Source organism: Anas platyrhynchos, chromosome 8, assembly GCF_047663525.1.
Source record: "Anas platyrhynchos isolate ZD024472 breed Pekin duck chromosome 8, IASCAAS_PekinDuck_T2T, whole genome shotgun sequence".
NCBI lineage: Eukaryota > Metazoa > Chordata > Aves > Anseriformes > Anatidae > Anas > Anas platyrhynchos.
Window position 1 is genome coordinate 31,144,061 of NC_092594.1, and position 22,529 is coordinate 31,166,589.

The following is a 22,529-nucleotide window of genomic DNA, read 5'->3' on the forward strand; positions in this document are numbered from 1 at the left end:
CTTGAAGAAAACTGTCTATAATAAAAGCAGTGCAGCCACATGCCTCTGGTATGCCAAATAAGCAAAGAGAGAGGAGAAACTATCCTGTCCTGTACAGGAGCCTTCCTGAGGTCAGAAGAATGGTTGAGGACAGCAGAGGAAAAACAATATCTGGAGATCACTGGTATAGTCTTTGGGAAGGGTTAGAGGAAAAATACCCTCATCATCCCCTCTTTATAAAGCATAGAAAGGAATACAAGGAAACACAGAACCAGCAAATCCATGCTGGCAAAGATGAAGCTGCTTTACAGAATTGTCCTTAAACAATTGAACATCTCAAAATTGATCACAGAATTAATGGGTACAAGATACCCCTGAACCCAAAACTCTACAGGTACCAGTTCAACATAGTTAAATAAAGACTTTTACATCAGATTTAGGGAACAAAATACAAGAGAAATTGTTCTGTACTCTAATTCTTGTTCACCAAGGCTTCAGCTTATTAGGCAATTTTTAAACTGTCTTAGGTAAGAGAAAGTGTTCTCTGGAGGTAGACAGTTTTCTAATTTTGCACTTTTTTTTTCTTTTTGCGTTTTAATGCATCTGGACATGCTGACCTTAATTCCTTTGTAAAAGCTTCAGACAATACCAAAGTTAAAGCTGCTGATCTAATCTCATGCCTCTTCACTTGTAGACAACTTTTTTCAAAAGGAAAGAAAGAAACTATGATTTATTTGGGGAAAAAAGTCCGGAGATAAAGGAAAATAAACCTATCCTATCTTTATCTTAGAATATTTTCTCTTCCATATCATGTTGACTTTCTGCCCAGAAAATCTAGTGTAAGTCTCTTGATTGAAAAAGTCACAAGAGAACCAAGAGTTTGCAGAAGGCTGTACAAGCGGGAGAGATGTTTCCTACTCCACTTTTGGGTCACAGTCTAACTGAATAAACTCAGCCTCTTAAAATTTTATTAAGTTTGAATAAGGATTTATATGTTCAGAAAAATGGTAGTTGGAAACAAAATTAAAAAAAAAAAAAAGGGGATAGAGACAGAGAGAGAGAAAGGAATGAGGAATGTAATATAGCCACAGGAAAGGAGAGGTGTTTCCCACTTTCACTGTTCTTAATTAAAATAAAAAATAATAAAAAAAATGAAACAGAGAAGAATTTCTTTAGTGCTCATCAGTGTTGATTGCTCCAGGACAGGAAAACAGCAGAGATTTGGGGACATGCTCCCACCTCAACCCAACTAAATCGGACTCTCCAGCCCCAAGACAGGGAGCAGATCCCTGAGGTGATCTTGTCCTTTCCTTGTCCCCTTCCCTGTCCCTGTCCCCATCTCCTTCCCCGGGGTGCCGAAGGAGCTGTCCTCTGACCCAGTGCCTGAACTCCTGCTTTGGTCTAGGAAACTTTCCAGCATGTTTACAGTTACCGAAAATAGCGGCTTTGAACTGAGGGAACTGATGGACAGACTGACCTTTATCCTGCAGCTCCCACTAACTTACAAGCAACCAGCAGGCACTAGTAACCTTATAAACAGCCCTCAAATGAACCCAGAAGTTCAAGTGATGATGCATCCAACTTGGGATATTCAAAGTTTTTCTGCACTTGCAGGCCTATCAGTTTTGTCATCTGATGAAGACTGCAATAAACTCATGGCACGTGATAAATCCCTGTGCTTAGATTTAATGGCTCAAAAGAAAAATGCCATGGGGAATGCTTCATATGTAGTATTTAAGCCAGGTTAATCAAATTTGATAACTGAATGGCAAAGACTTTGTGGCAGGGAGATCATCCTTGCAAAAAATAGATAGAATAAACTTTGGAATTACCACTGGCAAAAGTTGACCTGCATAGAGAGTTATTTTAGGTTTTAATTTTCTATTTTGCTCTGCACGCAATTAAAAATAAATGGTATAAAGCTGGTTTATAAAAACACTACGAAACAAAAAACCTCTTTAACCAAATTAAAAACAACAACCCAAGAGATGAAAATACTCCACAACATTTAGAGTTCTGCAGGGACTAGTATACATACAGGGATTTTAATTTTCCATGGCCTGTAAGTGTTATAATCTCTATCAACTGTGTGTACTCTGGGACCATGACTAACACCACTGCTTGAACTCTCATTGGTTATGGCTTCTTTCTTCTTCCTTTAACACTGTTTTTAAACTCACATTTGATCCAAGAATTTGCAGGGATAAAAAAGTTTTTACAGCATTCTGTGCCTCTCAAGTCTAAAACACAGGTCTGTTACAGGACATTGTGTCAACAAATCGCAGATGTCTGCGAGTCAATGCAGTCAGTGTGAAAGGCCATAACTTGTCTCGCGGACCCAGGCTGAGAAAAAACGCTGGCAAAATTACATTGTTTGATAGCCCCAAAAAGATGACACAGGACATCCAGATGTCAAGACTGTCTTGATGATTTTATGACTGGTATTTCTTTCTTTGCATCCATAGCAAATATATCAGCACATTTTGCAGGAGAATTTCTTCAAAATCACAATGTGTTTATCTCATGTGCATGCCTTCACATTACAGGAATTGTTAGTTATCTTCTCCAGGATCTTCTAAAGTCTTGAGCTCTCTACCTTTTATAATTCACATATCACATCCTTACAGACATATTTTTACCTGAGTTGGTTCCTCCCTTTACTTTTCAGGGCTGCCCAGAAAGAACAGCTCTGGCAGCTTTGGTGCTACACAGACTTCTCCTTTAGTACTGCCAGGTTAACCACACTGCCACGTCCTGATTAGGGATGCTGAACCAATGCTTCGCTCTCTAGGACTGGATTCACTGCGAGAACAAAGAGATTTGATCCCATTCATCACCATCAACCGCTCTTTCTACTATTTGAAAATAATAACTGCTTAGGGAAAAAGAGGAGATACAACCATTTGTTTAGAATTTAAGGACCTCCAATTGTCCAAGCTGATGTCTGTCTGCCCCAGTTGAGGGGTAGGTTAGCTTGGTGATAGATGACATGGAAAAGCTGCAGTGGATGTCTTTTATACTCCTACCTAGAACTTCTAAGAGGGGCATTCAAGACCACGATGAAAGCATCCACATTTTGGAGAGTAGCTGCCTTACAGGCAGACCAGGGCCATCCTCACTTTCTCAGCTGTTTCTCTGAGCAAAAAGTGGCTCACAGAGCCCTGCACAACACAAGATAACAATGGCAAGGTAAGAAGTCTCAGAGGCCTCCACACGGATTGACAAACTGAGCTCACACTGTCTCAGTTCTCTCTTGAGGTCACATCATTATCCTTGATTTCCATTTCCTGATGGTAAACTGCTATCATGATTTAATAGGCTTTCATTGGCAAAACGTATATAATACTGCCAAAGGTTGTACAGGTCCCCTTTAAGCAAGTCATTGCACCTGAGACAGGAATCTGGGGACATTTATCCAAAAAAAGAAATAGAAGACATCCAAAGACCAAGTTTCCATAGAATTAATGGGAAGGAATAAAGAGGAACCTAAGTATTAAAAGAGAATCCCAGAGTTTGCCATGAACTATCAGACTAGTCTGAAAGCAGATTTCTGCTCCATTGAGAGTCTTTAATAGCAGTGGATAACTAAGATAAACAGAGACTGAAGGGCTGCCTGAGACACATACAAAATTATTGAATTATGACATGTTTGAGAAGTTATTTACTTTATAGAGTATTTACATAAGGTTCACTTCCTCTCCAAATATAAGCTCAAATATTACAAAGCTTTTTTTTTCCCCCCTTAATGAGGGGACCGCATTCAACAGCCCCACAAACATTCATAATTAACATTTTTTTCAGGCACATTCCTAGGAAAGTTTTCCAGGCAGTCACTTCCCCAGAGCAAAAGCAATACCAAGGAAACCCCAGTCTCTCACCAGGCAAATATAGAGAAGAAAACACAAGGCATCAAAAGGAACAGGGAAAAGAGGAGACGGGGTATAAAGTGATGACCCTGCGACCGGAGTTTTACTTTTCTCTGTGCTATAGGCACCTGACAGGCCTTCTGCCAGGCTCTTAACCTCTCTGTACCTCTATTCATCAGCTGAATTAAACACTTTGTTGTCATATGATACCTGTAAGAGGGGAGCTATGTGTGCATTTATCTGGCAGAAACAGATGCCAAGCATTTTAACGAACAGAGGTCACTGTATCCAACGCAGAAATTTTAGATCAGGGGCTTTGGCAGGAGAACACTTCCTGCCTTTTAAGGGAGAATACCACTGCTATTAAAACAACTGATTTGTTCTCAATTAGCCGGCCCATCCATAACACTTTTGCTTACCTGAGAAGTGTCGTGATTGAATATGACAGCATTCAGGTCTCCACAATTATAATGCTTGATGAGATCTTCAGTGGTATATGGGGCCTGCAAACTACCTGCTCGGAGACTTTCATGTTGGAGCAGAGTTTGGTTCAGAGCAAACAGCACCTGTAGAAATGTAAATAATAAAAACAGGAGAGGAGTTCAAGATACCGAGTATCAAAGAAGCAAAGCCTTAGAGGCTAAACTTTTAAAAACTCTTATGTGCCTGAAGTCTATTGACCCATTGTAGCCCACAGCAGTAAGGAATGATCTTTAGGTGTTCCCAACTGGAAGGGAATTCCATCCTTCTCTAATAGAAGTCCTTATTACAGGATCCTTGATATTCTTCATAAAGTCTAATTTCATAATATGTACACTGCTTGGAACTCATGACCAAGTGGTCTGAGGACAATTAAGCTTATCACTGCCCAGAACTTGGGTACGTGAGAGACATTGGAATGAAAAAATCCCAGAAGTAGGAAGCTTCTCTTCTATTGCCTCTGTTTCCTGACAGCTAGCTTGAATCCAAAGCCCAAATAAAGCTAGAAGATTTAAAAAAATATAAAAAAATATCATAATCTTAAAAACTTAGGAAGTCACTGTTGTAGCAGGAGAATTTCTGAATGCTTTTAATACCAGAAACTTTAGGAAATTCACTATTAGTCTCCTTTCCTTAGCCTTTCCCCCTTCACCTACCCTTTTGCAATATGAACGTATATATTGAATTGTAACACTGTCAATTGGATTTACTTCTGCAAAACCTCGTGTATATAATAAATATGATCTGAGATTTTTATTTTTTATTTTTATTTTTTAAAGGAATTAAAAAAAAAAAAAAGTATCTCCAGGGCATTAACAGCCTCTTAATAGGAAGCTGTTAGATGTTAACTAACATACACAAATTCTGGTTGAGGGAAAGCAAATGTTATTTTTAATTTACTTTTTAAAAATATAAAGATGGTCTTTCAAAAGAACCTGTTACACCGCAGTTCTGCAATTGGTTCCCGCTTAAGATCCAAGCCTAAGAGATTTCCTTGTTCAGATCTAAGGGTCTCTTCAGGCTTTTCTACAAAGAGATCCAACTTTCCCAGGACCATAGCCTACAGTTAAGCATCTACCTAACTTAGTTTTCCTGTAATTTAAAAAACCTGCAAAAAAATACAGCTTAAAAATTTCTAAGCTTTGAAAGGCTCTGAGCTTTCTCTTTTTCCCCTAAGGGCTACAGCTCAAAGAGGAAACGGTTCATCCCAGGATTTCCTGGGGATTCTAAACATTTTGACTAATAAAAATAAAAGCTTAGAAAAACTTTGACAGGAAAACCGAGAGTAGAGGTTTTCCCAAAATGCTTTTAGCAAAATCCTTCTCATTTTTGATTTTTTAAACAATGGATGTTGCTGGATTTTTATATACAAAAATGTGTATACACACACACACACATGTACAAACAACCACAAAAACCCTGAGGATAAGACAGAGTGTTTTATGGTAAAATATTAAGGAGATGATAAACAAATCCTTCCTTTATTCCAAATGACTTTTTTGGGGGGTTGCTCTGGCTTCCTGAGGAAACCAGTGCTCTGCGTTCATGCTCTGCCTCTGTCTCTTTGTTTCCTCCTAATAAATTTGGAACCTATTAGCTGATTTCAGTCATATTTGCAGAGGGTTAGAGGTCTTAAAGAAAATTGCCTGCATGTTCCTTGAAAATAAGCGTCTGGTTGCAGAAAAAGCCGCAGTGTGAGTTCACATAAGACACCACCATGAGAGAGAAGGAGTTATTCAGAGCTTGCCACAGGAGATGGATCCCAGAGTTCATTAGTGGCAGTGGCCATGTCAGGACATTCGTGTTCTTGCTCGCTGCCCCCGTCTTGCAATGGGACCTAAGTGCTGGTGGCCAGCTGAGCTCTGGCACTCTGCTGACACCGCGGGGAAGCTAATCGCCGGGTTCAAGCAACTGCCCAAAAAGCAGCTTGAGAGATTTTATTCTAGGCTGGGAGTTAAAATTAGAAACTGAAGCTCTTGCATATGCTAAAGCAAAATTTCAGCCGCCTAAGCAGATTTCTAGAGAAGTCTTGCTTAATCACGCCGTAATCACCATGGGTTTTGGTTGGGTGGCCCAAAACACACTTGAAGAGATGCAGGGTCTTGTAGCAGTCACTTGCCGGCTGGATTTGTAGGCTTTTTCCCCTAGAGTCTGGTTAAAGCCATCTTAAAAGCTGCATTTATTTTTCCTTACTGTTCAGATAATGCCACAAAAACAATGCTGCTTCCTTTCCTTCTCCCTATCTTAATATCAGTGACCCCACGACCTCCAGCCTAAACCTCTATCTGAGTTAAATCTCCCAGAGGTGCCTGAGATTACCGAACAACTGATGACTTCAAAATAAACACACTTTGAGCGACTGCCCGTACACAGTCCCACCTAATAAATACAGCAGACAGTATTTGTTCTGGGAAGTGATGGGAAGCTAAGGGTTTGGCTCTGGGAAAGTGCATTTTTATTCAAGCAATTTATGATCCTCACATCTGCGTGCTTTGAAAGCCATTTTTGCGCAGCTGTCTCTGGCCCTGAGTTGCAAGCGATCAAACACGGACAACAGGAGGGGTTTTTCACCCTGCCAGGAGGAAGCCTTTTCACCCAAGTGGTGTCATTCTCTGGAGAGAAGCATTCAACACACGGATTTTATGAGTATGTTTGGAGACACCAGCTCGGCCCTTACGGCAAACCCATGGGTCCGGCTTTATTGCTGAAGAAAGCAGGTAGCACCGGCCCCACACAGCACCAGGAACCACTGGGCAGGCTTTTTAGCAGCACTTTTGCATAGCCTATTGCCATCTCATGGATAAGGGGTCTGTACCAGACCAGCTTTTCCCTGGCAAGGTCAGAGGCAGACCTGGGACAAGGCGAGAGCTCTTGCATTATGGGTGACCTGCAATCAAGGTACGCCCAGGAAGGGGGAGATCGGCAGGGTCCTCAGGTTTAATTTTTTGGTGAACAAGGCTGCTCCATTTCTTATATTCATGCCATCTGTTCTCACCACTACCCAAGAGTACCTGTGCCGCCACACTGCACACCTTTGGTCTTTGGCCCCACTGATCTTGGACACCTCAGTTTATTTTGTTAAAATTTATAGTTCCCTCATTTCTAGTGACAGCTCAACTCCGTGCCCATCACTTTGTCTAGGAGGCAATACTATGGATTTCTAACCAAGTGGAAAGGTTCTTCAGTTTGACTACAGTCCCAAATGGTGCCACCGTGGCATCTCAGGGGCCATCTTAAAATAAGACAAGGAAGCCTTGTTACCATACTTTAGTAACATACTTGAGTGGTCCCAAATATTATGAACTATTTTGCTAATAAAATAGAAAACAAATTCAGATGTTACAACTGAAGAAATAAACTTTGCATTAAGCTGAAAAGAAAGAGATCTGTGTTCTTCTGGTGCAATTGCTATTGAAAACACTTGAGAAGGAAAGGAAACCCTGAGAAAACTCTTGCACCAGACTTTGGTGTGCAGATAAATTTCATTGTTATGCGATGGAGAAATCACTTTCCATTCCTAAACTTATGAAGGCTGAACCATAAACACTACATTCACATGACTCCAGTAGCTGGAGTTACAGGATGACCCCTGCATAGAACCATGATTAATAACAATACCACAAAAACAAGTACTTAAGTTTCACGCTATGATGTCATCTCTTGGGCAGCGAACTATTGTTTTCTTTTGCTCTCTCTTTTGGACAAGTGCCACCACAAGGCAAATACTAAATAAGCATTACTGGAAGCATTTGGGTGACTATATCCCATCAGAACCCACACTGCCACTCAAGAAAAGAAGTGCCCACTCTCCTGCTTGGTTCAAAACAAACCGTAACATAAGTACTGAGCTATACTGCTCTTCTGAGATTCTTGTTCTGTTGTTATCATTCTCTATACTCAAATGGAAAATCAAATATACTCTTTCAGTTCAAAATAATGGCCTGAAGAAAAGGGAAAAAAATGAAAAGAAAGAAAAAAACAAGTCCCTGATTTTCCAGATTAATGAAAAGCAATAAAAGTGTTTGCCCAAATCTGTTCAGTTCCATTGGTTTCCAGAAGACGGGTTTCCCCTTTCCTTGAATCTTTTGCACTGTTGCTAGGAATTAGTGAGCTGTGAAACTCACCTAATGAGGTCAGCATCAGGAAATAGCTCTGAAAAAACAGGTCCAGGAGGAACAATAAAGGACTCTCTCAGTGTCCAAGAGAAATCCTGGATGCATCGGCACATTGTACAGCCGGGGCCACTGGAGGAACGCGCCTGACTTTGTTGTTGTTGTTCCTATAAAGGGACAGCTAAGGAAAGTGAAACTATTAACTCATCCACTGGAATTTCTGCTCACAAAACCGTGCCCCCTGTTAAAGCTCCTCATAAAAGCCTTTCGGCTAGTTGGTTCCATATGTTCCCCAAACCCGCAGTTATTGCTTCTGAAAGGCAGGAGTAGTTAACAGTCTGCGGCTTGGCACTGACCAGGGAGACCTAAGGACCCTGCTTTTTTCTCTCCCTTTCAAACTAGCAATTAACCAGTTTAATAAAACAGTTTGAATCTGACCAAGGTGCCTGGAGAAACCCCTAACAACGGCAGATCCTACCAGGTTAGTAACAATGCTGACACGCAGGCATGGCCTGGTGAAGAGCACTCGTGCTAATAGCTCACAGCCCTGAGACTTAGACTGATTTTCTTGGTGCTGGGAATACTGCAGGGAGCTAAGAGCTCCAGCTTTCAGCCCTGCACACCCAAAGGTCCCGAGGAAGTATTTAAGTTGACTTCCAGGAGCTTAGCACTAGCTTCAACCTCTTGACCTTTCTCTTTACACAAACTTCCCATGATGAACTTTGAAGTGCTAAAGCCATTTTATTTTTTTATTTTTTCTTTGTGTTTCATTGAATCGAGGCATAAAACAAAACAACAAAAAACTCTGAAGCAGTTCTTTGACAGACAACACTGCAATGTGCATGAGTCGCCCACTCCTTCAACACCAAGACTGCAACACACCATTGCCATAGCCCAGGGAGGACTCGCCTGGTCGACAGCAGCTCTCATTCATTCCCAGGGCTAAAGGACTTTAGTAAAGGACAGGACAGTACTATAATACTGCTTCTGCACAACGTTTCTGGCTTCATCAGTGCTTGAGTGTGTATAATTAACTTGGAGCCTGGATAGCAGCTGTGCGGGGTTTTTGTGGGGTACCTGATAGATACAGGTCAGTTAGCTTTAGTTTGTTCTCTTACATACAGGTCTTCTCTTGCAGAAGGGAGTTGAGACAAAAATAAAGACAACGGAGTAAAACTCCAAGCTCAGTTAATTTCCATCCTGATAGCACTGTAGAAACACTTTATCATTCCTAATACATATACTATAAATGTCACATGTTAAATAGGCTGAAACATCCCCAAAATGTTGGGGACACAAGACCAACTTGGTTCTTTTTCTCAGTCGGTGGCAGGACGGCAGTAATTGGGTAGGATTACTCTCTGCTTTGGTCAATGCCCAAATTCAAGCTTAGGCAAATAGATTAAGAAATAACAGAAGGAAGGATTTGCAACTTAATCAGAATTGAAACACTGAAAAGGATAGAATTACAGCTATTAAATTTGCAGTCTAAATGTATTGCTTTTGTGGATTTTGTATGCGGGATTTACTTGCATCCAGTACTCTTACATAGATCTAATTTCTTAAATATGGCCTTTTCAGTTAGGCTTGTAAATAAGTGACTAAAATCCCACTTATCCCTGAAGCCTCGAGGTTTTAGGTCTACGTTTAAGAAATTTGCTGGTTGAGGACCTGACCCTGCGAAGATTAACAGGAGAAATGTTATTCCCTAGGTTGTTCTGAGTTCAGTAGATGAATTTTGATGGCTGAACCTACCCCAAAGTCTAAATATTTGCAATAAAAGAGTCACACTCCAAGCAGCCTGACTCAGCAAGTGTTTTCCTGGTTGAAGTGGAACAAGTGGCAGTGGCCGACTCACTGCCCGGCAGTGAGGACTTGCAGGTCCAAGTGCTGCCGGTTAGGCCTCTGGGCTGCAGTCTTAGATCTTGTCAGCAAGAATGTAAATCAACAGCACAATCAATTCATACCTCTGGCATGAGACAACACTCTCAAATGGAGACAATATTTTTTTTTCTTATTTATAGCTGAACCAAAAGTGGCACAGAAGAAAACGGCTTCTAACTAGGACTCATCTAAACCATTCAGTTCCTGGACTTAAAAATCTGTTAGCCTCCAAGACAACAAAACACTGCCTATGAAACTGATTTCCCCTCCTACTATTAACCTAAAAAAATATATTAGTTATTAATGAAGTCAGACATTATGATGTAAATAATTTTCTTTCACTTCTTTACACATTTGACACCAGTCTGTGGCAGAGGAATAGCAATTCTTCCAGGGCTGAGTAGCTGGCAACTGGGTTTGATTTTAAACAGACTCATTTAATTTTCATATAATAAAGGTATCAGAAAGACCATTACAGAGATAACAGGCTCGGGCACTCCTCTGATGTAAATGCACCCAATTCCATGAGGAGAAAGGAACTGGGCTGTGCGATACCTGATGATAACTGTTGAACACCTCCAGACCAAATGAAACCCACAGGCACAGGACAGACAGTTCTCACCCAAGCAAGACAAGCTGTGGTCCAGCAGCACAAACAGGACACAGCCCTGCTGCCTACTTGGTGATGGGCTGAGCTGCAGCCTGGCTCCTGCATACCCCTCAGACCCCATTCTGTCCCTTCTTGTGCCATCACCCTGCAAACCTGCCTTGGCCCCAGGCTCCTCGGCTCCCTGTCCTGTGGGAATCTCACCACTTCCTAGCAAACCGCTGTATTCAAAAACTCAAGTGCTACCTCCATGTCAGTGGAATCCCACCCCCATGATCACCAAGTTTTGTGGGAGCTAGAAGTTCATCTGCAGGTTTGTGGACAGGAGCAGTGCTCCAGGAGAGGTGCCACGGTGTCACTGAAATGAAAGCACTCATCCCAGATAAGTCCAACACCTCCAAAAGTGCCCGGTAACAGATAGTTTGGGAAAGAATGTAAGACATGAGGTGAGCAGAGGGTGAGCTTTCTTCAGACACACAACGTCCATCTTTTGGAAATCAGCCAGGTGGGGAGCTTGTGGCTGACAGTGCCTCTTCTCATATCGCTCCTTCCCTCTCGCCTCCCTGCTCTCCCTTTGGTTACCCCCAAATCACCACTGTGCTTGGATGCAGTGCTTTATTCGGGAGCAGCCAGCTGCCTGTCTAGACACGCAGAAGGTCACATCGATTGCCCATCTGAGACTGCTATTTTGCTCAGCACTTGCATTTCTGAAATGGAAGCCTGGAAAGGCACTTGGGACCCAAAGGGCATTGCCCACGATCACTTTCTTCCATCTTAAATGGGCACACTGTCCCCATCTCTGGGATCACCGCTTTCAAAGGAGGCACATGAAATCCTTCCCGAGAACCTGAAACCACATTTGCGCTCTTGACTCACAAGTAAGATTGTTATGGGCCCATCTGGGGTTTCAATTTTACTTTTTTGTCTCCACTGTAACAGAAAGAATGTGGGAGCGTGCCCCAGTGGGGCATACGGCTTAGCTCGTGCCCTGGTGGCACAAGAGCCACAGTGAAAGGTGCACCCTCATGGGATAGAGCAAAGCTTTGGGAGCTCCTGGTTTTAGGCAGCCAGCCTGAGATATTTTTTTAAAAAAAGCCTGGTTTAATGATATGCTATGCATCCACCCATTGAAAATCCAGCCTGTCCTGGGTATATTTAATTTGGGGTTTTATTCATATTACTGCTTAATTTTGAACTGCTTCTTTTTAATTACCAGCTGAAGCTACATAGTAAAATGTACTAGCCCCACAGGCATGTTTTTCTTTCTATTATATTACAGTGAGGCAGCAGATTAACTCCTTCAGCCATCCCAGCTTAACACCTCACGATGCCAGCACGGCCCCTTTCCAGACTGCTGCTCCCACAGCAAGAAGGCTGAAAGGGACATAAAGACCTGAATTTCCTGCTCCCAGCCCTGGGTATCAGTACAAACAGGTGCCAATTTCAATGTACAACAGCACGCTGGAGAATAAATGACTGCCTTTTAGGAATGGGTACACTTTCCAGCAAGCCAGATGGAGCAACTAACTGCCTCTGGCCAAGGACCATTTGGGGTAACAACTGGCTCGGTTCCCTAGTCTCCACATGAGCATGACCAAGTTGGCATCTGTAGAAAAGGGAATGTTTCCTAACCCTGAAGGTGATTGTGTCCCTGTGAGTTCAGCAGCAGGGCAAATCCAAAAAAAAAAGCACATCAAGATTTGGGACAGCACAGGAAAAGGTTTGAATTTATTTTGTTATGCAAAACAACCTCACCAGGTTGTTTTGCACCTGCCCTTCTGATACTTAACGGAGTCTTATAAAAAGGATGGAAAAGGACTCTTTACTCCTGTACATAATGATAGGACAAGGGAGGATGGTTTTAAACTAAAAGAGGGGAGTTTTAGGTTGGATGTTAGGAAGAAGTTCTTTACTCAGAGGGTGGTGAGGCACTGGAACAGGTTGCCCAGAGAAGCTGTTGGTGCCCCATCCCTGGAGGTGTTCAGGACCAGGCTGGATGAGACCCTGAGCAACCTGGTCCAGTGGGCAGCATCCCTGCCTGTGGCAGGGGGGCTGGAACTTTAAGGTCGCTTCCAACCCAAGCCATTCTACGATTCTTTGATATACAGCCAATAAATGGATGTTTACTGTGGAGCTGAAACCCTCACTGCAAGCCCTGCAGTCAGCCTGCACCATGCCCTGCAAGCCAAGGGGACCTACAGAAAAACCTACAGATGCGTCCATGAGCTTAACAAGATATGAATGCAGGAGCTCCCGCTTCAGCTGCCTTTTGGAGGAAGAGAGAAAAGAAAAAATGGAGAATCAGGGGCACCCAAAGACACGAATTGTCATTTCAGAGCTCAGGGACAGCCAGGGAAGCCTGCATATAGGGGAAGCCTTCTCTGGGGGTAGAGGATGCACCAGATCCACTTGCTGCTACCCATATGGCACGGCAGCTCCAGTATACACTGTATGGCATTACAGCTGTGTTGCAGTTTACAGGACTCTTGCCTGGAAGCAGCAAGTTGCATAAAGATTATTCAATATTCAGTTAGCCAGGAAAAGAAGGTGACCTACCCATCAAATCACAGCAGCTCAAATTTCTCATATCATCTACTTGCAGCCAGGTGCTTGCCTTGAAACTAAGTGGAGGCCAAGAATAATTACTTTCTATTCACCGAGTTATTTACATCAGTTATTCAGCAAATAAATTCCACTAACAAATAGGTTAAAGGAAACTGCAATCTATTCACAAGTCAAGTTGCCAAGACAGAAGAAATTTATAAAAATAATTATTTGAAACAAACTACTCTGTTAGCTTTCAAGGTCAGAATGTTAAATTCAGACACTATTTTCTACTAATATAAGTCTCCCTCAATGCAATTCTGTTGTTTATGAACTATGGGAGGTTATCTTTCTAGAGACAGCTATAACTACCATATTTTCATTACCGTTGGGACTAAAAGATCACATTACTTGAACCTTTGTATGTCTAGGCTAAACAATCTCCATTTCAGTCAGAGAATGCCTATGAAACCAGCTACTGGAGGGGATATGCTGTTAAATCAAGCAGAATCTTCACAGATTTATGCTAAAGCCAAATGTTGTATTCTTGCTGTGAAAATTTACATGAACTAGCATATTCTGGGGAAAGCGCTTCATTTAGCTAATGTTTTTTTTTTTTTTTTCCTTTTTTTCTCCTTTTTCTTCTAACCAGTAAGAAAAGACCTTGAAAAACATTATTTGCAAAGCTTCAAATATCCTTGAAGGTGGGCTATTTCCCCTTGTTAATACAAAATAAATAAGTATCAGAGTTACTGCTGTTTTCAAGCACCATTCTGGTTCATATACTCAGACAGAAGAGAAATACCTGATAAAGAAAGAAGCCTCAGATTCATCTTCTGTCCCCTTAGCCACATCTCCCTGCTCCTTAGATGTACATGTATCTCCTCCTCTGGGCAGGCAATGCACTCCCCCCCCAAAGCAGAGAGTAAAAAAAAATAAATATTCTTTTTCTCCTCTCCTCTATTTCCTTGCCTGACTAATACTGACCCACTGTAAATCTGTAAAACACAGCAGTAAGTTGGCACATGCTGCCATCCCCTGAAACAGTTTTCACCAGGTTGTTCCCCCTAAAACTGTGCTTCACCAAGAAGATTCCCAGAAATCCCACTGATGTTGCTGACATTGCACATGGGGACACAGCTCAGACAAGTCCAGGATGCACTAAGGTGAAAAAGCAAATTCTCAAAGCAAATCTCTTTGCTGCTGCCCTGGAATACTATAGAGCAATAGCAGCCTTTTTCACAATCGTGGGTGGCTGTGGCTCTGAAGCTCTTGGCTTCAGCCCACTCCTATGTCAGGACAGTAGGAAAAACATTCCAAAGCAACGGTGGTACTAAGTGTAGCACTGAGGACCACCTCCAGGTTTGATATATCTTCTCAAACCTAACTCCTAGGAGCAGGGTTGCAGAGCCAGAGACTGAGCCGGTGTAATTTAGCACAGTTCTGATGATGCCAGCAGAGCTGTGCTGATCCTCACCTGCTGAAATGCTGCCTGTATCACCTTGAAGGAGGAGACCTGGATGATGCAGTGGGAAGGAAATGTCATCCTTCACAAACCTGTGAGAGATCAGCTCATTTTGAAGACAGCAGCTTTTCTGCATTTCTTCCCTGTGCAGTGATCTTTCTACCTTCCCTGAAGTAGGCAAGAGGGGGAATGTACCCAGGTGGTTTTATAGACTGAGTTCTTCGCAGATGTAAATTGGTCACCTTAGTTTGCCCCAGTCATGCTCTGCTAACTCTCTTGGTAGGGAATTTTGCCTCGTGTTTATGTTTTGTACAAGAGCAGTTATGCTTGACATTTAGTTGTTCATCACATACAGAGATATAATTAATAAATTCTAAAAAACTTAGCTTGGGTTTGGAATGGCAGATGCTCAGTACCACTTAGAAATGAGCTGTAGGTCTGGAATTATTCATTAAATGACTCAAAAGCATGAGTCTATCTGAGAAAAATGTCAGACAGTTAATATACAGGGTAGAAAACTGAATAAATTGCAAAAGAAGTTTCCCAGGAAACATTCTTTACTGAGCTCTGGTAACCAGAAGTTACTGGATTCAAAGTGTTAGAATACAAACACTATTAAAACAAAGGCTTCATGGAGTCTTGTTTAAATGGCAAATTCTGACTCTTTTTTTTTTTTTTTTTTTTTTTTTTTTTTTCCTGATGGGGTGAGCCCTTCTCTTTGCTTTTAGGGAGCTAAATTACATTTCAGTTTGCCTATTTTCATCACATTTTGCTTTGGGCACAAATGACTGAAAGAGTTCTCCTCTTTCTATGCTGATAGAAATTGAAAAGGGATTAACCAAAAAGCAATAAACTATTCACTCTGAATTGCTAGCCCTAAATTTTCTTATTAGTGTCTACCCACACTAATTTGAAACTTAGCAATGCTGGTTTTCTCCAAAGCTGTCAGCTGAAATAAACTGTTTCTGTTCTTTGCAGGCTGCATTTGCCAAAGATCTTTCTGCTTTTAAAGCACCCCCCTCCACTAAACATATCAGGATTGTTGCCGTTCTCAGAATTTCCCATAGGTAAATAGCAAAGTTAAAGAGAGAGTAAAGCTAGCATGGTATTTTTCAAGTTATTATCACGGGAATCCTTTGTACGCAGGAATGTCGAAGTGAAGTCAAGGCCTGTGCACAGTGCTGAAGGTAGCTGGGTGGAGGTGTGAGTCAGTTACTTGCGAAGACTGCAGGCCTAAGCCATTAAAGGATCTTGGGAGGAGGGGAAGGTCTCCTGATGCAAGAAACTAGTAGTTCTGTGAAAGATCCACAGAAACTATTTCAATTACAGTAGGAATTGCTCAAGAAAAGCGATGCAAACTGTTTTCTCCTGTCATATGAGCATTGGGAATGGCAGAGCAGGAATCCCTGTAGCATCATATGAAGTCTCTGGTCCATCCCTAGCCATCCCAAGGCACTTCTGCCAATCTCCTCTGCAATAAATCCAGACCCTCTGGCACCTAAAAGCTTCCATATGATAATCCTAGCCACCTATTCAGGATTCACTCAAGTCCCCATGCCCCAGTTGCACTGCATGACCAAGAGACCGATTTCCAGATGGCACCAGCAGACCTCAGAACTGGTTCTGCTGCCCACCATGTGGTCTTGGGCATCGTTTGGTCTTTTGTATTCAAACCTAAATGCTACCAGATGAATGCATCAGTTCAAAGGCTGGTGGAAACAATTAAGATCACAGGAAGCCACGTTTATCTTTCCACCTATAGCACTGAATTAATCATGGCTGATAGGGATCTAAACAGAGCAACAAGGTCTTGCCTTCGTGTCCCACTCAAGCCCCTGATTTATATCACTGCCTGTCAAGGAATGGCAGAAGATTGCCCAGTAGCTGCTGAATGCTTTTCTCTCACCCTCTCTCTCTCCTGGGGAGATGAATATAAGCCAGGACATTCCTGCTCTGCTGAGGATGCCATGAAACCTAACCTCGTGTTGACATAAGCATTAGGCCCCAGGACTGTGTAACAGGTCACTGACAGAAAGATATAAGATAGAGCTCCCAAATCTGACTGGCCACACACAGGCAGGCCCAGCTTCCATCCAGAGCTTGCATACCTGTGAAGGAGACCCACCAGCTCCTGGACACCCGTGGGCACTCTTGCTACTCAACCGATTTTTCAGATGTGTCTTCTGGTAGGTTCAGTGGCTGATGCTGCCTGAGATTTTTATGGGTTTTATATTAGGTATTTCCTTAGCAGGCTTCAAGGGTTGGATTTAGTTCTAAATACAGGAAAAATCCAGGGACTGCAAAACAGCTGTATCCATACAGTTTCTATTAAAAGCATGACAAAGGAGGGAGTGCCAGAACCCATCCGTATGGAATGGGACCGAGAGTTTGAATGTGCACATCTGACTTGGGGTATCTGTTCTCAAATGAATTAAACCTTTAGTGCTCATCTGTCTATCAGGAGTCCTACACCAACGATTCAAAGGGGCGCCTCGCTAACTGAGAGCTCTGCTTTCTTTGGAAGCAGAATTCTTGAGGTCTGGTTTCTCCCTCCTCAAGCGACACCGATGCCCACGTTTCATGTCAACCAGGAAATGGGAATGGATCTGTTACCATATGCTAAGCTTTTCTCCATCTGTGGGAGGCAAAGCAAAGACAAACAAGGAGGCTTGAGTCAACACAAGGGTTAATTTAAGAATTGAGCTCGCTTAAAATAAAAGTTGTCACCAACCAAAAAGAACAAGTAGCCATTGAAGAGAAAACTGTTGAGATTTATAGGCCCCATTCTAGAGACATAAAAGGGGAGTCAATCATCATTTGAAGTTTATTTTTTTAATAAGAGCTCCTCAAACATTCTCTCCACTTTTCATTGACAGAAACTTAAGCTTATGGCTGTTAAAAAGTTAAAAATTAGGGGTTTCCTAAGTGGGAGCAGAATGCATCATTGCTCTGTATGACCCTGGCTACTCAAACAGCTACTGCTAATTCCCAGTGGAAGCATCAATGGCTTGTGAAATAGACTCCTTTCTTTTCTTGTACAAATTATTCCTTTATATTTTTGAACTTCTGAACCTCTGGGCTTAATAACAACTCCACAAGAAAGAAGGAAAATGATTGAGTGTTTATAACAACACGCATCTCTTTTGATTGTCATTCCAGGCTGTGGCACTTTCAGTTTAGCTAAGCCTCACTCACAGCCACTCTGCAAAATCATTCAGAAAAAGGGCAGGAGAAGGAAGGGAAGGACATCTCCTACATACAAACTGTGGTCATTGGACACTTTGAAAACTTCCGAAACATTTATCTTTATGGTCTTTCTCCTCCTCCCTAAATTATAACCTACCCATTTACAACCTGTTTGAGTGCTATGCAGGAACTACGCACTGCCCACCCTTGGGGGCTTCAGCCTTGCAGCCTGCAGATGAGCTGCAACACATCAGAATGTGGGACACACACACAAAAATTGCCAAACGAAGCAAGACAAAAACTTTTAAAACCCACCCACACATGAAAGCAAAGAAAGAAACAAATCAGGGGAAAATAATGGGAATGAACAGTCTTCAGCCTCATTTCTTTTCAGTTGTAAATGCAAACCAATGTGACAGTGCTGTAATAGATGACAGGGTCTATTTATTTTTTCTAAAATGATATACAGTTGTTGGATTCCCCCCTACCTCCCAAAAGACTTATATGGCTTTCAATTGAAAAAGGCCAACACTAGCTCACTCAAAAGAAAATAGCAAAGCCAGTCTCAGGAATTGCTCGGCTTCCTCCAACAGTTGATTTAACAAGCATTAAATCCCCAGTTATTATGTTCTAGATCTTTTGCTGCTAAGCACCATCACTTTGTTGGTTAATACCATGTTAACTAATAAGAGTCATAGATTAGTACTAGTAAGCTTGGCAATTAATATTTGAAGGTCCTGGTCCATGCAACCCAGCAGCACGCAGCATTTCCTTTAAAAGGCTCACATAAGAATTGCCACCACTTACACCTTAGCAGAGCCTGCTGCTCAGAGGCACATACTTCCTCGCTTGCCTATCAGCAGAGAGAAATGTAGCTTGATTCACTGCAGCAGCTTTATGTCAATAAAACTCATCTCAGACCAATACTGGCTTGGCTGAAGTACAGCCAAGCTAAATCAGCATCCTGGAGGTTTTCAAACATTTGCCTTTACATCAGTCATCCCGTATATTTACAGCTGATATTTTTTCAGGTTCTCACTGGTATAATCTAGCAGTAACTCCTTCAAGTGTGTGGAGTCACACCAAGGTACACCACTCCATCGATCACACTCTGTGAGGGAATCCTGCTGCCTTTGCTTATACATTACAAAAATTGACCAAAGGGACAAATTGAAAAGGAGCAATTTTAACAGTTTCTTATGGGTGATGGAGATACCTCCTTCAGAGAGACACGTTTACTCAGACATCTTTCCTCTCTCCTTAATTGGGGTTCTTAAATGCAGCTTTGGAAATCCCAGAGGTCAGGCTAAATCCCTACTAAATTTGCTTCATTAAACTCAGTCCACTGTGGCTGGAACATGTACGAGTTGCACGATTCGAGTGGCAGCCACCGCCTGCCGCTACCCCAACCACTGGCATTTAAATTGAAGCCCATTCATCACATGCCTATGGTCAGATCTAACCCTAAATGAGTCCCTCCAACTTTGTTCTAAAATATTTATTACTTCTGAGTTAGTACATTAAGAGGGAAAAAAAAAAATCCAAACTTTAAACCCACAAAAGGCTGATGAGGAAAGTCCTAGGCATCTCGCTCTTCACATATAAACATACAGCATATAGTAGACTGAAGTAAAGGATCACCCTCATTTCCATCAGTGGACATTTATCCTGCAAGCTGTACAAAATTACTAGTACAAGCTGTCAAAATGAGCTGCTAACTACAAGCCTGATTAGCTAAGAAAAGTTCAGAGCACAAAAAAAAAAATAAAAATGGTCCTAAGTTTATTTCAATTTTCTCTTTGGTGAAGTAAGTGGATGGTTTCCACCGTATTTCTTCACCCACGAAAATAAAGTGTATAAAGCATTGGAAGCCTGAGGGGCCATGAATGAATTTGGTCTTCTGTTAGTTTGCAGCCTTCTTGTTCAAGGCTACAAAATTTATCGCCTGTTTTTACAAAGTTGATGATGGACTGGGTACAGGTCTCCAGATAACTATGTTCTTCCAAGTCCTACAAAAAAAGGTTATAACACAGAGATGATGCAAAGGGGAGGCTGAGCAGTAATCTCAGCCCTCAAGGAATCCATGTAGGACTTCATCCTAGAGAGAAACCCCAGAGAGCTGATGCCTCCCCTCTCTCTGCCCTGCACAAGCAAAGCTTTTGGGCTTCCCAGCTGAGGCTGAACATGGAGCATGGTCAGGCAGGCTGCTAGCAGGTGGTACTTTGTGTAAACTCCCTACATGTAGTAACACAACCAGATCCTGACATGCAACAGAGCTCGAAGCTGCACGGGTAGCCCAGAGCTGCGATAGGTGCTGAAGGCTGGGGAAACCCCAGTAGGCTGCAGGATACTGAATGCTGGAGATTTACAGACCCGGCTAATGAAAACTTATTACCTCAGCTCAACCTCCCATACAATTTTTCTGCTATTCCAGCCCTAATTCATACAAGAGCTCTGCCAATGTATTTCAGTAGTGACTTGCAATGGAGCTAGAAAGAAAGTTCTTGCCCAGTGGTAAAGACTTAGCTTGTACTTAGAGGATGTGGGCTTGGATAAATCCCCTTTTGTAAGAGGAGAATGAGACACAATGAGTTTCGTTCTTGTGAAAGGGTAACAGGAAGACAGAGATGAGTCACTTGGTGCAGCCTCATAAACCCATGTCCCAAAGGACCGAGATGCACAGAGGTGGTAAGAACTAGTCACGGACAGGAGCTGTCTTCAATTAGCATGGTATTTTCTGCCATGGCATAGCTGCTTTCCAGACTAAAACTCTCAGACACCGCATAATAATCAGTCATCAAATGATGGGCATCTCATCCTTTCTGAGTGCTCAGGTGGGGCTTCTTTAACACCAACCTTTCTAATTTCAAGCTGAGTGATAAAACTTCCTTCAGCAAGTACTTATACCAGTATTCCTCCTCGTGTCCCGTTCAAACAATACAAAAGTCATAGCCATCGTTTCTCAGCCAGTTACAGTAAGGAAAGAACATTAACCAAGAAAATCTAAACATAGAAAAACACAACGAAAGTGGTTTGTTTTTCATGATATAAATTGTTCTTTTAAATTGAGTGGGCAAAAATCCATAGAAATCAACCAGAGGAATAGGAAACTTTTGCAATTTGGTCCAATTTCTATTAAAGTATATGGCAAGCCTAAGATTGATTTCTATGGATCTTGGATTAGGCCCACACAGAGAGAATTCAGAACTTTCCAGGTTAGAACAGAAGCTCTACAAACCACCTTCCCGTAGTTCGTACCAGGTTTGGGTTTCAGAGATGTGACTGAGAAGGTTTTAACAATGTTGAAATTTTCCTCCTCAGATCCAAAGGGGAAAATGAAAAGGGGTTCACGCAATTCCAAGTGAAAAAGCCAGCAAAGCTGCTGCTGAATCAGCTGCCCATGTGCCTCTCTTGTGCACTCCAGCTCAGATTTGTAAGCAAGTTGTGTCCATAAAACCAAATTCTATTTGCTACAGCCCTGCTGAAGTCAAAGGGTCATGCTTGCAACAGAAATTGAGATCTTTCATTTATTTTCAATATTGCCTTCTCCCTGGGGTTTGCTCCCCCAAGTCCTTCTCTTTCTCACTCCTTTTTCCAGCTCCCTTTGGGCAGCTAAAACACAAACCTCATTTCCAACCCTTCCGTGGTTGATTCAAGGCCACCTCCTGCTTCCTGAGGTCTCGCTCACGGAGTGCTCTCATTCTGTCAGACCCCACATCTGTGTACATTTTTATTCCTCTTCTTCTGCGCTGGCTTTTTGGGCTATGACTAAACATGTCAAGAGATTCAACCACAGGCTGTCGATGTAACACTGATTTCTGCCTTAGGGAGGGATTTTTCAGGAGCCCTCAGAGTTAGCCTCACCAGAAGCTGAAGTCATTGAGAGTTTGGCTGAAAAGAAGCTGTTGGATTAGGCAACCAGAGAAGGATTTGGGACACTCTGCCTGTCCTGTTTCTCAGTGCTAAGACAAGTTTCTATAAAAGATAGTATCAAAAAAAAAAAAAAAAAAAAAATCGAAAAACCAGCCTGGATTATCACTATCACCACTCCTAAACCACATAAAGGCAAAACTTTAAAGGCAACTTCCAATAAACTTATTAGGGCTTTGCACTGCTGTTTTCCTACTTCCAAACTCAACCCCATGAAAGCCTCCACCTCAGGTTTTCCAACACTATAAGACATCCCATAAGTCCTTCCTTTCAATTTATACCATTGCCTTAACCCTGGCTGTTAATACAGCCACAGTATCTGGCTGTATCTGAGCACGGTATTAAACAATACACCACCGGCTGCTTGCGAACCCCTCCTTTCCTCCCCTCCATCCCCCTTCCCTTCAAAGTGCCACTTCTACTTGACCTTATCGCAGCAAAGCCCGGCCGGCAGAGTGCACTCTGTCACACAGCAC

The 22,529-nt window shown here is 42.2% G+C and overlaps 1 protein-coding gene across 3 annotated transcripts in view; it reads right to left on the bottom strand.

Annotated features, from left to right (window-relative positions):
* The window catches only part of TRABD2B (TraB domain containing 2B), a 278,665-nt gene that overhangs the window by 121,786 nt on the left and 134,350 nt on the right, over nt 1-22,529 (bottom strand). For all 3 annotated transcript variants that reach the window (XM_027462667.3, XM_038183077.2, XM_027462668.3), the window contains exon 3: nt 4,265-4,411. In XM_027462667.3, the coding sequence (XP_027318468.3) occupies nt 4,265-4,411 (147 nt within the window). The remainder of the gene's footprint in view (nt 1-4,264; nt 4,412-22,529) is intronic.